Below are 16,931 nucleotides of genomic sequence, written 5' to 3'. Positions count from 1 at the left end.
TTTGGGTTGTTGACCTTTATTTTTCAGTGTAGTGAACTCAGCTTCTTCTTTTTTTCCCCCTTTTCGCAATCCCTAATTTGGATGTTCTTACATCGTACTCAATCAAACTATGATTCTCATCTATGTGATTCCGTTGTGTTATTAGAAGCACGTGCTGCACAAGCTGGAAGGTCACTATTCCTCAAAGCAGCTTACCTGAAGCATTCACGACCAGCTTGTCTTGGATTTCTCAAAGCCATTTGAGGCTCTGAAACTGTTCAAGGTTTTTTTAGGTTTTTTGTCGAATAATTGCTTTATTTCATTGTGTAAGAACCTGGTTCCCAGATTCACTTTGAGAGTGTAGAAGCTAGTCCCACAAAGTTGATTTAGGAAATCATTTTCAAAGGTTTATAGACTACGTTAGGGAGTGTGATTGTGAGCTTAAACTAATGCTTTTGATTGATGGCTATGCCTTTGATTGATAGCATATACCAATTGCAAAACGCACCCCAGTTTTCCAACAGTTGTTTTTTTCAATTATTTTAGGTAGGGTTAGTGAGGAATTCAAACCTTGTGGATGCAAGGCAGCAATTGTCAATGCTAGTGATTGGAAAATTGTCGATCAGGATTAGGAATTGCTGATGTACATGTTGGCTAGAGTTCGTGGGCCTTATCCACAAGGTTAAGGTTATAATGCTCTTTATTTAAAAAAATTTGTCATCGTTACACATGAAATAAAAAAGAAGATATAGGTAACAAGGGCTTGGACCTCCCACCAACTAAATTTATCTGCAGAAACCATTTACCTTATGTACATAAAGGTCACAATTATTTTTATTCTTTAAATTTAAAAATTGATGGTTGTAAAAGTATCATTGAATAGACATAGTTTCAAAAAAGATATTCTCAGACTTTGGGATTCACCTCAAACTATATTTGAAATCTAATGAGTAAGAATAATTGTGATAAAAAGATAAATGATCTCTTTGCAAACGATCCCATAACTTAATATGTTAATAGTTTAAGGTGCAAACTATAAAAAGTCGCAGCCTGGTGATGTTTTTAAGCGTCTATTTCAATTGGACCAAGTAGATTTCAAAGATGTCTTCTAAGATAGTATCAAATCTGTACTATTTATTTGAAATAGACAATAGATTATTGCAACCTTTTATAAATTACCTTGTATAAGCTTTTTCCTATGGTTGGTATACAACATCCTGTACGTCTTTATTTGTTGCTCTTTATCTCTATTTTCATCTGGTCACAAACGCAAGCACTCCAAATCGCTAATCGTATCGATCCAAATTGGGATGAATAGGTGGGCAATCCACCCCACCGGTTTTCAAAACACCAGTCAACACCAAGGCGATCTCACATGCCCTCTGTGTCAGTCCACACATAAATTCACCTGACTTGTTCAAATTCGCGCACCCTAAACTGTTAACACCACCAAACCAATCAGCCAATACCCACATACATTCACACATACAATTCACACACCTTCAATGTCAACCCACACATAAATTCATCCCACTTTCTTTCAATTCACCCACCCTTTTAAAGTTCCAACAGTTCACAAATTCACCTTAAGTATTGCTGGCGTTTTCTTTACTCTCTTTTCGTCCGGTGTCTGGAAAACTCAGAACTAAGCGTCGACCCTCCAAAGTTCAAAAAACAAAGTCAAGCTCCGACTTTTCTAATTCACCAAACCCAAGTAAGGATTCCAAAGGCAGATCAAGCTGTACTCAGAAAAAAAAAAAAGAAAATCCTTAATAACAAAGTGAACTAGGAAATTCTGGAGTTCTCAGGATTGGATTCGCTGGGCTCCCAATACTTGGCTGTCTGGCAATCCCAAATCCGCCACTTCTCTCCTACAATTTCAAAGAAGCATGTTTATCTTTATACCCCCATACCATCACAATCTGCTCACCCCTCTCCATCTGTTTTCATATGAGCGTATGAAAAGTGTAATCCACTCTCACGACATATCACATGCTAACTCCCTCTCTCTCAGATGCAACAACCACAAACACATATACCCCATACATATAAGGGGCAATTAATATAAAACCGCATACTCAAAAAAAAAGGAAAAACAACCCAGGATTCTCTTCAAGATTATTAGGATGCAAAGTGAAGATCCACCGATATGAACATTAAACAATTCTCCGTTCAGTTGTCAACATGAGTAAATCATGCAAAGCATGGTGTAAGATCCAAACAACCATTCACAAAACCCAAAACTAAGCTGCCAATAATCTGTATTTAGTAGCCATCCTACAAGAGATCCTTTTTTCTATACATGCATAAGTATTCTCTCATACATAATAAAATTTTAGCAGCCATACTAACTATAAGCGGGCACTGCCTGAGATCAAATACCATCGCTGCCACCAGTTTGATGCAGCATGGCGTCTATTTCATCTCCATCCTCCATCTCCAGCTGTTTCACAAAAGCCCAAATTTCCATTAATCAATCTAACATGGGCTAGCACCCAAATGAGATTCATATAAGTTGGCTGAAGATGCACATGAGAGGGAGAGAAAGGGAAAGTGCATGAAGCATCAACCACACCAATAATCCATAATACACGTGTGATAGCAAAAGAAGATTTAAACGGGAATGGAAATTTTACTTCATCGGGGGTTTGTTCCCCTCGGAGGCGTCGGCCATCAAACAAGAAGGCAATGGAGTTAAAATCAACAGACTGTCGGTCACAGTATGCAGTCATCAGCTTCCTCAGCTGTGTGCTTCTCTTGATCCTAAAAAACACCTCATTTCCATCCTGTAATCAAACAAAACAAAACCCTTAATAAAATTAGCAAGGCTTGCAAATGTCAGTTTATACACATGTTCTTCAGAATCCAGAAATTCTGCTTCACTTGACAGATCATAAATTGAAAGTTATTTTTATGCATTTTTAAATTGCTTATCGTAGATAGCTGCTATCCAAGCACAAACTCAGAATCTCCACTTCGAAAGGCAGCCTAGATTGAAATTACCAAATTTTGGTGAGTATACCTTGAGAAACACATAAAAGAATTGTATGAATGACAGAAAACACCTTGGCATGGTATGGTGCAGGTTCTATGCAACACATTACAGCACAATCATAGCAAATTGTCCAAAAAATCACAAGTTATTAAGTTGTTATTAACTAGCTGATGGCAATATGAATATTTTCTCACATAAGTAGAACATAACAAAAAACAAATCATAATAAGTTTATAACCAATGCTACATAAAGATATTAAAAACCTTCAGGATATGGAAGACAATTGCAGACTTCAAAGCCAAATAAGCCCTGCTAAGTATGATTGTGTGAATGACTTTCTCCAAGATAATATAAATATGCAATGAGACCCAGGGACCGACGAAAAAGCAAGGATTGCCCCAATTCTAAGAAAATGACAGGACAGAGACAATGGAGACGGTTCTTTGATCATATGATTGCACTTTTGGGTCCCGAACATTTACCTAGAGAGGCAAATTCAGACACAAACAACCTTGCAAATACATGTCTGGCCAGGAATAGTAGGGTACTTATAAATTATATGGCAACATGATACGGTTGCAAGTTGGCTTTTCAGCTATGCAGGAATTGGGGATAAACAGATTTAAACCACCTTTCTGGACCAGACTTAAAAGCAAAATCCCATCTCGGACCACTCACCACAACCCTACACAATTACAAATAGAAAACCCATAGAATGCAGTCCTAAACCTTAAAAATGTTTAGGGTCCACACACAGAGACTGCAAGGATATTATAAAGAAGTGTTGGGAGGAAAAAAATTAAAAAGATGCACAATGCTTAGGGTTCAAAGAAAACTTACAAATATTAAAAAGAACCCTTAAAAACGTGGACCTTTGAGACCTTAGGTTCTATTCATTTCACACTCACGCTACAAGAGTATCAATTAAAGTTAGTACAACAACAAACAAACCTTGACTTCAGGACAAATAAAACATACTCAAAAAGGGAGTTATCTAAAGCTCTTATTAATGAACCTTCTTTTTGGGCCTCAAAAATAAGGCAAACCTGGATGACCGAAGGGGATTCTTGTACCAATTCTTTTTCTCCAAAACCATGAGTAGAAGGTGCCTTCCCACAAATATCTAAGTTTAAGAAACAAGATGGCTCAACCACCAATAACAAAAAGGATATTGTCCAAGGAGCCATTAGTTTCTACAACAACCTCCTAGGCAGTAGGCATCCTATTTCCTCATCTAAAACCCCTTATGATTCCAAAAATCTCCAAGGAAGAAAACATGTTCCTTCAAAGGGATGTAGCCAACCCTCAAATTCTTCCAAAAATTTCGGCACATACTAGCAGTCCTAAAAACCTCTCAAACCAAAAAAGAAACACTCAGGAGACAAACCATTTTGCAGTCCCTCAATTCAATCTTTATGACCTTAGTCCCAAAAAAAGAAGTATCCCTTCTTTGCTGATTTTAGATCTATTAATCTTTGCAATGTCATCAATAAGGCAATTAGCAAAATCATCGCTGAAGGGCTTAAGTCAGTTCTCAATGGGACCATTAGCCCCAAGCAACGCTTTTCTCCACAATAGAAGTGTCTTTAAGCAAGCTTTCATTGCACATGAGCTCATCCATAACATGGCTACGAACAAAAGAGAGAGCATTTATTTGCCTCAAATTTGGTTTACACAAAACTTTTGAGAGTTAACAGGGAATTGAACTCCAAAGATATGGATTCAGGGAGGGAGAAATTCATAAATTGGGTAAAAACGTGCGCCACCACTAGGCAATATGTGGTTCTCAACGACACCCCTTTTAGATACTTCAAGGGTAAGAATGGGCCAAGGAGACCCTTTCTCCCCATATCTCTTCCATGGTATGTTTTAGCAAACTCACTTAGAAGGGAGATTCCAACCACCTATGATCCCTAGAGTCCCTGCTACTTCCCATGTACTTTACACTTTGGGAATACCAACTACCCATCATATCACTCTCTAAACTACACCCTTTACCGCTTCCAATCCCTCACTAGATTACAAAAAACTATCAAAAACTAAACATTTCTTTAATTCGAGATAAAGAAACTACTATCTCGGTATACCCACTAAAAATTGGAACTAAATTCTCAAGTAATACAATTAATCCTCCTTATTAATGTTGTTATTGAGAGACATTCTCATAAAATGCAATATTGCCATCAGCTTGCCCGTATGTGTGTAGAGAATCCATGTGTGTGCGTGTACAAGTGCATGTGTATCATATATAACTGATTTTAGCCGATTTTTCTTTTTCAATGGATTGTAGCTACCACTAACAGGCTATTGGCACAATCTACACGCGAAAGATTTGTGTAAGATGCATCAAGTCATCAAAATATTATCAGCAAAGCATAAGGAAGGGCTCCGAATTGTGCATGTTCATAATTATCAAAAAAACGAAAAAGAAAAAAATGCAAACATAGATTTTAAAACCATCAGCATGGTCCACAAGGTGCCAAGAGATAATGTCACCGCTGAAGCTTCATTCGGGTCCATTTAACACGTAAATTTTGAGGCCCTCATCTAGTATACAAACTGGGGGATTTAAAAGGCAGGAGTCCCTTCCTTTATTTTAGCACATAAAATATATGCTGTACATAAACAAAGGCGAGTCTGAAAGAACTTTCCAGACTGAGCTCTATATATGACATGTTTGTTCTTCAGGCTAAAACCATTGCATGTGAAGTTAAAAAATAAGGAAACCAGCAGCATCCCTAAGGTAAAGCATCATGAAGCACAAGCTGTGGATGTCTAAAAGCACACAACTAGGTAGAGTCAAAACCAGTTGTCAGGCAGCAAGAGGCAGACTCCTGGTGATTGGAAACAATCCTTTTAACCATTTAACAAACACTTGCACCAACCCTAAAGCAGAAAACGACAGACAGTGGGCCAATGTAACCTCTTAACTTTATTCATTTATATATTAATTTACATTTGAAGACTATCCGATGATGAGAAACTACAAGACCTACCACTACATTGAAAAACCAAGATGATGCACATATATATATACACTCATATACCCTTGTTTTGTAATACAAACTTTTTTTTAGTAATGGCACTTTTCATAATTAGGAGGGGTAGGATAGATATTTCTATTAGTGGCATTTATTAGTGGTTAAGAAGCAATCATTGCTACATGTGGGTGACATCATCCTCCATTATAGGTAAAAAATTCTCTTATTGCTTTCAAAAATTTCAATTTACCAATGTTAAATTACCTAAAATACCCCTAGGCAAAGAGGTTATTTTATGGTGGAATAAGGGTATTGAGTGTCCGAAAATGTTGAGTACATTAAGTAAATATTTATATATATGAATACTCCAACATAACCCTATGTAAATGTTGGTTTTCAAGAAATGTGATTTCATTATATTACAATGATATGGTAACATGAAATCATTCCCCATATATATATCTATCTATCTATATATCTATCTATATATCTATATATATATATATATATATATATATATATAGGAAAAAGTTTATATAAGGTTGCAACCTTAAAATGTAGAACTACGGATGAACCTCAAAAATCCATCAGAAAATGTTATTTTAATGTTGAAAACCCCTCTAATTGAGCATCTTGACATCGAGATGTATGATTATGAAAGAAAAATGGATTTTGAGTCCCAGAAGTAGTGCATCTTACAACACATTATCTAGACCATCCATTTTAAAAATTTTCATATGTTTATAGGTCTACTTGATTTTAACTATTTTTGGAGCTTAAAAATTTATAATTAGATATGAAAATAGATTTTGAAATAATCTTAAGAATAGTTTACATCAAAATTATATGTTAAGATCAAATTTGAAGGTGCACCTTAATTGGATGGTTTAAGGTTGCAACCTTATAGAAACCACACCCATATATATATATATATATATATATATATATATATATATATATATATGAGACAGGTAACATGTATTGTAGCCTCAATATAAGGATAGATGTAGTATGTTGAATCCACCACAACCTGGACATAGGGAAGGATATAGCAGGAAAAAATCCAACGCAGCCCTGAAACACTCTTAGGGAGTTGGGACTCCATGGAGGTAAAATATGAGGTAACATACATAAAGGGGAAAAAAGATGGTGCTGCAGTAGTCAATATTAAGTGAAAGATGACCAAGATTTCAAGCTACTCTTATACCACATGAGAAGTTAATGTATTTTTTAATATAAAAATGACAGAAAAAGGTGCGCTTGTCCCAATTTCACCAAAACATATGTATATGCCTCCCGCAAAGATTTCTAGAGTTTAAGGAGATCGGTTGGAACAAGGCTGTGAAGCCGACCCCAAACAGTTGGGATAAGATTCAATGGAACATGGCTCGGAGGATGAAGTTGATCTTCAAGGAGACCACTAAAATGATTCTTTGAACAATAATGGAAAATCTAAACAAGAACACTCATCCAGAATAATGACAACAACCAAATATAATTTATGTTATAACTCGGACTTCAAACTCAAGAATCGCCCAGTTCCAATTGGCTCCGGCAAGCCCTGATTTTTATTTGTGTAAAAGTCAAAATTTAAAAAAATCATTTTTTAAAGGCTCTGGTGAGTCTACCAAAAGACTAGGGCGGACCCCAAGTCTATAGCAAATTCATAAGGACACCACGTCAGCATCATTTTCAGTAAGACTTACACCCAAAAATAAATTTTCTATTTCAGATGATTTCCTTATTTAAAGGGTGAGGTTGGGTTTCTTGAGTTTTGACCTATTTTCACCCCCTTTACTATGACAACATTTGGAAGCCGAATCAATTATAGATTTTGAGATTTTTGGGAGAGTTTCTTCCTTGAAAGAAAAGTGATGCGCAAATCTTCAGCATTGGAGTTAGGTGGAGATATGAGTAGTACGTTAGGCTTATATACAATTGAAGAAAGAAACAACTCTCACTATCAATTTTCCAGATCAAAACCCTTTTAGAAATTGAGATATTAGGTATTTATTTTGTTTATTTTGTTGTACTTTCTTTCTCTTTCAAGTTATATCCACAAAATACCTTTGGATCTAGGAAGATCTAGAGATTATTTTGCAGATCCTCTTCTTTATGAAGCTCTTTAGTCATTTTTGAGGAAAAAATATTCATATAAATTCTTAAACTACAAAAACAATAGTCACAAAAAAGATATTTTCTCATTATTTCCCCTGAAGATGACCTAATCTCGCTAGATCTAGGATTTCCACTAAAATCTAAGGTTTTTTTAAACTTTCCACTAAAATCTAAGGTTTTCTATTTTTCAATTATGTTTCCTATTTTTCTTCTGTTTTGCAAGTTCCCATTCTGCTATAGTTTTCTAGAATTTATGCAAGCCCTTCAAAGCATTGCCATGAGACTTGACAAGTCAACTCAGCTTGAGTCCTCAATGAGTCATGTTGCAAGATTGAACTTTACAACACTGAAATAGACAATTGAATATATCCATTTCAATAAAAACTGAGAAAAATAGCAATGGCAGAAGCAAGAATATGTATACAAAAATGCAAATAAAAATAAAAACAAGAACAACAAAATGAAAGCTAACATTTGGAATCCTCTGCAAAAATCATTCCAAATTTCAAATATTGAAGAATAAAACAAATTTTTTTGTTCTTGTTCAGGTCCCTATCCAAGCAAGTCGCCAAGACAACTTGCCACAGATTGCACATAACAAACCTATATTAAAATACATAACTGCAGAAAAAATAGAATGACAAAAAAAGTGAAAGGAAACATATCCCAAAAAATAAGCAAATGAATAGTATACAAAATCTTCCTCTAATTTTGGTTTTTGGACAATCACACATACATCTGGCTTGCATAATGTAATTATATTGTTTGTCCAACAGTTCAGATACTGAGGAGTCAAATGAAATAAACTTGAAAGTATGAGTTACTTCAAACTCCAGCAGTACATGGATCAGAGCAGGTCCTCACTTTTTCCATGGGTGATACAAACCATTATAACTGGTAAGGAAACTGAAACAAAGGCTGATACTCAGATTATTGAAGTACACCAAATAAGTGTTAGTAGTAGTCTTTAGAATATTCTTTCTTGGTGATCTCAGCATGTTCCAGTACATTTAGAATATACAATTTTGCAACTTTTTCTATAAATAAGCCAACAATGAAAACAGAATCAGATAATGAAATGTGGAAAGAAATGAAACAGCTAGCACATCATATTGTAATGAGGCAAGAAAATTTACTGGAGGAAGAGAGAGAACACAAAACTCGAGTAACATAAACCCCAAGACCCATCCACTATAAACATGAGGATGGGACCCACTATGAATCTCTAGCAGGGGAAATGATTGTATATGATTACCGATCAACAAAGGTTGAGTGTACATAATTTCATAACTGAGATTCACACATATTGTCAACAAAAACAAATTTAACATACTCCAATTCTTCTCCTCTATACCGATCAACAAAGGTTGAGTGTACATAATTTCAAAACTGAGATTCACGCACATTCTCAACAAAAACAAATTTAACATACTCCAATTCTTCTTCCCTTAATGTCCTCATATCTAGAGACAGCACCCTAGTTATCATATCATGGTGAATTTGCAGACATGGACATGCCAGTAGATGGCAGAAGAATGAACAGGTATATAGAAAAAAATAAAACAAAATGAGGCAGAGGCTCTGAAGGCTTACAATGAGTCAAACATGGAGCACCAACAGACCCAATGACTAACATAATACTTCTATTTTGTATTTTCCATGTCTACCCAAATTGTCTTTTACACTTGCCTGGTGCACAGGCAGGTTGAAGCAAAATAAGAATATGAAGAATACAAAATAAATACAATAACAAATATCCATGCGACTTTCCTAGGATGTTCTTGGCAAAAAGTTTTGAAATTTTTGTGATTCAAAAGATTGATAATATAACAGCCTCAGGGAAACATTCTCAGAAAGTGTTCATCTGAGACATGCAGTACAATGTAGAAATAATACTTGCATGATATTCAGACCAAATGAATCACATCCAGCAGCAATATGAACACAGTGGAGACTCTCCACGACAATTTTTTTGAAAATACATCTCCACAACAAATTGCTAAAGGAAAACATTGGCAATAAAAAGATTCTAACCCAAAATATAAATTTTAAAAGGAAAAAAAATAACAGAAGAAAACAAGTGATGAAGCAAATGAATGGAAACGATTTTTTAGATATCTCATCATTGTTTGTGTCATGTAAACTAAAACCGAATAAAATTGTACCTTACCACTGAATCAATACATACAGAAGGTGATACACATTGAGGACATTACTGCCCACATCTAGGGTTTCCTTCAAAATTCAATAACCATGGACGTTGTTGTCTAGATACAATCACCATGAACCCAAAAAATATATATGAGAGAGAGAGAGATAGAGTACAGTAAGCAGCAAACAGTTTGCTATTTTTGTGAATGTTGCAGTCTAAACGAGAGTAAATCAAAGTGATCAATTAAAACTAGGCAGTCAATCCCATATCACTGTACCATATATCCATATCACAACTTATCAGACAAAGCAAACAACTGAACCCTAACCACGAGCCAAATCACCCTCACAATTCAAACATGAAACCAAACACATAAACTAAAATGCATAAAAATAACAAAGCGGACAGTATCCAAATCCAACTCGACCTAGACACCAAAACCCATAAAAGGTAAAAAAAAGAATGTTAACACAGTGAATCTATAGATCACGGCACTCAAGTGAAAGTGGCAAAGAAAGAACTGGAGAGAGAGGAGAAAGAAAACGAAACCTGGCCCTTGACCTTGAGATTGATATGAGCCGATTGATCGACGGGCTTCTTCTCTTCCTCGTTCGTAGCTCCCGACATTATCCTCTGCAACTCAATACAATACAAGAGAGAGGAGAGACAATGATGATGAACGGTTGACGACGTTGGCCCTTTTATGTGTTTAAGAGAGAGGTTTCCAAAATTGCAATGCATTAAATTTTCAAATCCACCCACGGGAAAAAAGAACGACGGAAAAAGGAACAGGCAGAATAAGAACGTAGGGCGGAAATTGTTCGTGGACCCATCGTAGGGCTGAAAATCAAAGGAGTTGAGGTGGATCTTTTACTTCCTTTTAGGGTTGCTCGCTCCTTTGGTTGTCCACCATGGAGATTGTGATCTTTGTTTTTAAGATTCCAAGTTATCGTCTCAAAATTAAATTGGAAGAAGGTACACTTTAATTGGTACTTGAATTACGCACGTGTGTAGAATACCAGTTCATCCTCATCGTCCGTTTATTTCAACCAAACCTCTGATAAGGTTGCAACCTTAAACAATCCAATTGTGGCGTACCTTCAAAGATTATAATATATAATTTTAATGTAAAATATTTTCAAGATTACTTCAAAATCTACTTTCATATCTAATTATAAAATTTTAAATTTCAAATATGTCAAAATCAAGTAGATCTATAAACATATGAAAATTTAAAAAATGGATGGTCTAGATAATGTGTTGTAAGACGCACTATTTTTGAGATTCAAAATCTTTTTTTTTTTATACATCTCGACATCGAGATGCTCAATTAGAGGGCTTTTAAGCATTAAAATAATACTTTTCGATGGATTTTTGAGGTGCATATGTAGTTCTACATTTTAAGGTTGCAACCTTAAATAAACTTTTTCTTATATATATATATATATATATATATATATATATATATATATATATATATATATATATATATATATATATATATATATATATATATATATATATATATATATATATATAGGCATAATCTAAACTTCACAACCCTTCAAATTACAAAGGTTAAAGATAGAGAGAGTTGTGAATGATGAATTTATTAATTTTATAGTCTATTTAAAGAAAAAAAAAGAAAGAAGCTACTTTTGGTGATATCTTCATCATTAAGTAAGGATAATTTTATAAATATTACTACAAGACAATGGGTAATTTCGTAATCTCTATAAAAAATAAAGTTGAAATTTTTACTAAAAGACAATGGTACTCTACCAATCAAATTCTAGTACACTAACTTTCAAAATGCCATTGTACTTTTGTAAAAATTTGAAATTTATTCTTACTTAATAGTTAAGTTACCTATTAAAATATTTGTTTAAACAAAAAATAATAATCTTTATACATATACTCATGAGAGCTACTTCTAACTTTAACTTTTGTATTTTGAAGAGTTGTTAACTCTAGACAAACCCATATATATATGGGAAAAGTTTATATAAGGTTGCAACCTTAAAATGTAGAATCACATATGCACCTCAAAAATCTATCGAAAATGTTTTAATGTTGAATAAACCCTCTAATCAATCATCTCGACATTGAGATGTATGAAAAAAAAAAAAAAAAAAAAGTTTTTTGAGTCCCGAAAATAGTGCATCTAGACCGTCCATTTTCAAGACTTTCGTATATTTATAGATCTACTTGATTTTTACCATTTTTTATATTTAAAATTTTCTAATTAGGTATGAAAATAGATTTTAAGATAATACTAAGAATTTTTTATAACAAAATTACATTTTATGATAAAATTTTAAGGTGCACCTTAATTGAATTGTTCAAGGTTGCATCCTTATAGAAATTGTACCATATATATATATATATATATATATATATATATATATATATATATATATATATATATATATATATATATATATATATATATATATATATATTTGTTTGGATATAAGATTTTTTACATTTTTTTGAAGAATATATTTGGCAGCTTTACAATCAGTTCTAATAAGAAACTTTTGGTTTAATAAATCGTTTTGGAATTTGGTAACACAATGAACAATGGCTAAATTTGCTTTTTTAACCGTGGAGTAATTTTGTTGCTTTTGATTCCAAGCTCGAGATGTAAAATGAACCAGCTGTTCGGTATTTGAAATTCTTTATTTAAGAATTCCTCCCAATCCTATTTCGGAGGCTTCACATTCTATTATCTTAAAGGCAGTAGGATTTGAGAGAGTAAGACAGGGTAACTCTTTAGCTTTTATTTTTTTGACAGTTCTTCAGTCCATTTTGATGGATTCTTCTTTAGTCTTTGGAATAATGGTTTAGCATCAATGGCTAAATTTTTACAAAAATCTGCGATATAATTAAGACATCCCAAAAACCTTTGAAGTTTTGTTTTATCTATGATAATATCAGGAAATTTTTCAGCAAATTCAATTGCTCTATCAATGGGAATTATGCTTCCTTGAAAGACGTTATATCCTAAGAATCGTATTTTGGTTTAGCAAAGACTCATCTTTTTGGCTGAGACTACTAATCCTGCTATCTTTATTGCTTTGATAAAAGCATTTAAGTGTTTGAAATGTTGCTCAATGTTTTTGGAAAATATCAGGACATCATCGATGTAAATAATCATGAATTTTGTGTAAGGATTAAAAATATCATTCATAATATTTTGAAATTCAGATGGAGCACTTTTAAGTCCAAAAGGCATTACGTTCCATTCATATTGTCCAAAAGGGACATTGAAAGCAGTTTTATATCTATCTCTTTCAGTAATTTGTATTTGCCAATACCCAGACTTAATATCAAATTTAGAAAAGATGCAAGCATCAACTAGTCTATCAAGCAAATCCTTCTTATTTGGAATTGGATATCCTATCTACCTTAGGACTTTATTTAGGGGTTTATAGTTTATTACCAGTCGAGGAACCCCTCTTTCTTTCTCTGATGCTTTCTCCACATAGAATGCTGAACAGCTCCAAGGAGAAGAGCTTTTTCAAATAAGCTTTTTCTGCAATAGATCATCAATTTCTTTTTTATTTTCTGAATTTGAAAGTTTTTCTTCCACTGTCTTGTATTTTATTTCTTCTTTAAGATAATATAAGAATATTTCTTTATTATGAATTGCTTCCTTAATACTATTTACCTCTCGGGTTTTTGGTTTTTTGATAAACCCAAATTTTACATTATGTCCTTGACTATTAGCTTCTATTCCTGAAATATCTATTTTAAGTGGATATAGCATATTGAGAAATGGACTTCCAAGTATTACCGCTTGACTTAATCCTCTTACCATTATAAAAGGCATTTCAAAACAATTTCCATTATTGCAAACAGCAGTATTGGAAAGTTTATAGTTTATTATTAATCTACTCCCATCAGCTGTATTTAATATTTGAGTGGTTTTACTAAAATATTTAGTGGGGACTAATCCCTCATTTATGCAATTTAGATCGGCACCAGAGTCTATTAATGCTAAACTTTGAAAACTGTATTCCATATTGACTATTATCTTTACTAATAAAAACCATTTTTGGGTAACCACTTTGTCAAGTAGGTTTACATAATTATCAGTTTGTATGGTGCTAGAACATTCTGGCTCATGACTAGTAGGAGGTATTGGTTGCTTATATTTGTTTATAATTTTATTGAATTCTAATTTTTCATCAGAATTATCAGAACTATTTTCTTGATAGTTAGAGGCTAGTTTTAAAATCTGTATCCTATTTTTTAAACCTATTAATTCATTACGTACTTCATTTATCTCATGTTTTAATTCTGATATGGATGGTTCTTTTTTAACATTATTCTTTTCTTCAACTCTTCTTAGTATTTTGGCAAAATAATAATCTTCTTGTTTTGACAACAGGAGGAGGTTTCTTATTTGTTTTTGCAATATTAATATATTGTATTAAGGCTTCCCTTTTTTCTTCAGGGTCAGTTATTTTATCTAAATATTGATAATTAGATTCTCTTCTTTAGAGAGTGTATTACAGAAGCAACTAGTATTATCTTCTGAATCAGTACTACTGAGAATCAAATCTTCATTCTCTATTTCCACAGCAAGTAGTTCAGTACTAGAATCAGATGAATTATCTGAAGATTCTTCATTTATTTGTAGTATATGCAGTAATTGATTTTTTATATTCTCTTCTGTTTATAGGGCATCCTTTTTCTTTTTTATTCGACATTTATTTTTATAGTGTCCTACTTTACCACAGTTATAACAGGCAGGTATTTTTATTTTCCCTTTATATTTTTTGAACTTATTTTTAGGTGAGAATTTTTTAGAGAATTTCTCTTTTATAGATTTATTGGTTCCTGATTTGTACTTTTTAGGCTTATATTTTCTTCTATTAGCATCTTTAGTTATTGGTATTGTATTGAATCCACATTGTTCGCAGAAATCTCCCAGTTCTTTTCTGCCTGTCATTTTTTGTTTTTCCAATTGCCTTTTTAATTTCAGGTCTGTACAGAGGGCAAGACCTTCTGCACAAATTTCTGCAGACAGTTCTCCTAATGTATAAAGGGTATATGGGATTGTTCCACCATGTTTATTTTTCAGTCTGGTTTTGACCTTTTCGCCAAATAAATGGAGTACTCCAATAATGAATTTCTCTTTCCAGTGGTCTGATTTACTATCGTCTCTGGAAAGGAGCCTGGAGAAAAATACATCTTTATACCATTTATAATGAGACAATGTAGGGTACCTAAGATTGGACAGGAGGTCTTCAGACCTAGCATCTAAAAGTGCAGTGCTCCCCACAACGTGAAGTGTGATTGCATATATCAATGTATTGACTGCATCGCTTTCGTTATTGGTTATTTCTTGACCGTATTCAATTTTCACAGTCCATTGTCTTGTAGCTGTCAGTATCTCATTTTTTGTATTTTCTTCCATGTAGAAATCCCACCATCCTCTTAACCATCCAGTAAAACCACAGATGATTGCTTTAGCTATCTCTTGATCATGGTTTCCACCTATCTTGCATGCTGTGGCGTACATGGTCATATGTTTCATTGTATCAAGTATTTGATGGTCAGACATACCATCTATATTCCAATTGACTATTGTTCTTCCTGAATATGACACGGTACTAGTGATTGGGTCTTCTTCAAACTGAATATCTTTGGGAGTTGGTCTTGGGTAGTATATTCTAGTTTGAGAGGTCGGTCTAAACTTTTTACCGTAATCTATTCTATTGATTTCAGGACTTTCTGTTTTAAAGGCTTCTTCCATCTCCTAGATTTCATTATTGGTTTAGTCTTCTTCTTGTAGAACCATATTCTCTGGTTCAATTATTATACCTTCCCTTTTATACTTAGCTTAGCCAGTTTTTGTACCAGCTCATCTATTACGTCCTTATTGTCTTCCTTCCTTTTTATACCGTCTAGGCTAAATTGTTCCTTGCTTAGTTCTGGAGGTGGTTTAAATAATACAGCCTTTTTCTTATCTGTATATACTGCCTTGTCTTTAAGTATATTTTTGGGGTTTACTTATTATATTTTCAATCCTAGTGGTTTGTTTCCCAATAGTTTGTAGAAAAATATTAGTATAATTGTTTTGTTCAATTATGTGGGGTATAACATCTATTTTATGGGTATAATGTTCATTTTCTTTGGGAATTATTTTATAAGGAGAGGCTCTAGTTTCAGGTTTTTCCTTTAGTGCTCCTTTTATCTGAAGGTTTTTTTCAGGGGGATGAATACTTTGTATTTCTTCCCCTTCATTAGTATAGAAGGTTCACTACTGGTTTTCAATAGTATTAATACTGAAGTCTGGGATTGGTATTTCGTTTTCTTTTAACGTACTTTTTAGCCAATAGAAGAATCCTATATTTTGTTTGCTTTTCTTAATAAACTTATTAAATCTTTTATGAAAGGCATTTAGAAGTTCTTGAGGGAATTCGGCTAAATACCAATCTCAGATTTGTTTATTTTCTTCGGACAAGAAATCGTTTCTAAGTCCTTCTACATCTATCTTGAATCTTTCCTCTTTCTGGAGAGTAAGTATATTGAAGTCCAAGTCAGAGGGTGTTGGTTCATTATCAGATGAACTGGGTTCATAGACTTTCTACTATTGGTTCTTGTTAATCCTTGCATTATAGGTCTTTGAGTTATAGAAGAAGTAGAATGCCTTGAAGGCAACATATGTCTAAATGGTATTCTAATAGATTC

General features: G+C 33.5%; 1 protein-coding gene and 1 long non-coding RNA gene across 3 annotated transcripts; both read right to left on the bottom strand.

The window, feature by feature from the left end:
• Nucleotides 1–1,272: 1,272 nt before the first annotated feature.
• LOC148781647 (uncharacterized) lies at nt 1,273–1,665 on the bottom strand. Its single transcript, XR_016058100.1, has 2 exons — nt 1,565–1,665; nt 1,273–1,416 (listed from the first exon to the last, which is right to left on the bottom strand). It is a non-coding gene; the product is annotated as an uncharacterized LOC148781647 (long non-coding RNA).
• A 435-nt stretch (nt 1,666–2,100) lies between these two features.
• LOC18427345 (small ubiquitin-related modifier 2) lies at nt 2,101–10,854 on the bottom strand. Of its 2 annotated transcripts, none has more exons than XM_006836396.4 (3): nt 10,776–10,854; nt 2,616–2,765; nt 2,101–2,422 (listed from the first exon to the last, which is right to left on the bottom strand). In XM_006836396.4, the coding sequence occupies exons 1-3, from the start codon at nt 10,851–10,853 to the stop codon at nt 2,354–2,356; spliced, it is 297 nt and encodes a 98-aa protein (XP_006836459.1). In that variant the 5' UTR covers nt 10,854; the 3' UTR covers nt 2,101–2,353. The 2 variants fall into 2 exon arrangements, with proteins under 2 accessions (XP_006836459.1, XP_011620834.1); XM_011622532.3 differs by having other exon boundaries at nt 10,788–10,854.
• Between the last annotated feature and the right edge of the window lie 6,077 nt (nt 10,855–16,931).

This window comes from Amborella trichopoda, chromosome 6 (genome assembly GCF_054954075.1).
Source record: "Amborella trichopoda isolate Santa Cruz 75 chromosome 6, AtrichopodaSantaCruz75HAP2 v2.0, whole genome shotgun sequence".
Classification (NCBI taxonomy): domain Eukaryota; kingdom Viridiplantae; phylum Streptophyta; class Magnoliopsida; order Amborellales; family Amborellaceae; genus Amborella; species Amborella trichopoda.
This window is presented reverse-complemented; position numbering and strand designations above follow the sequence as displayed.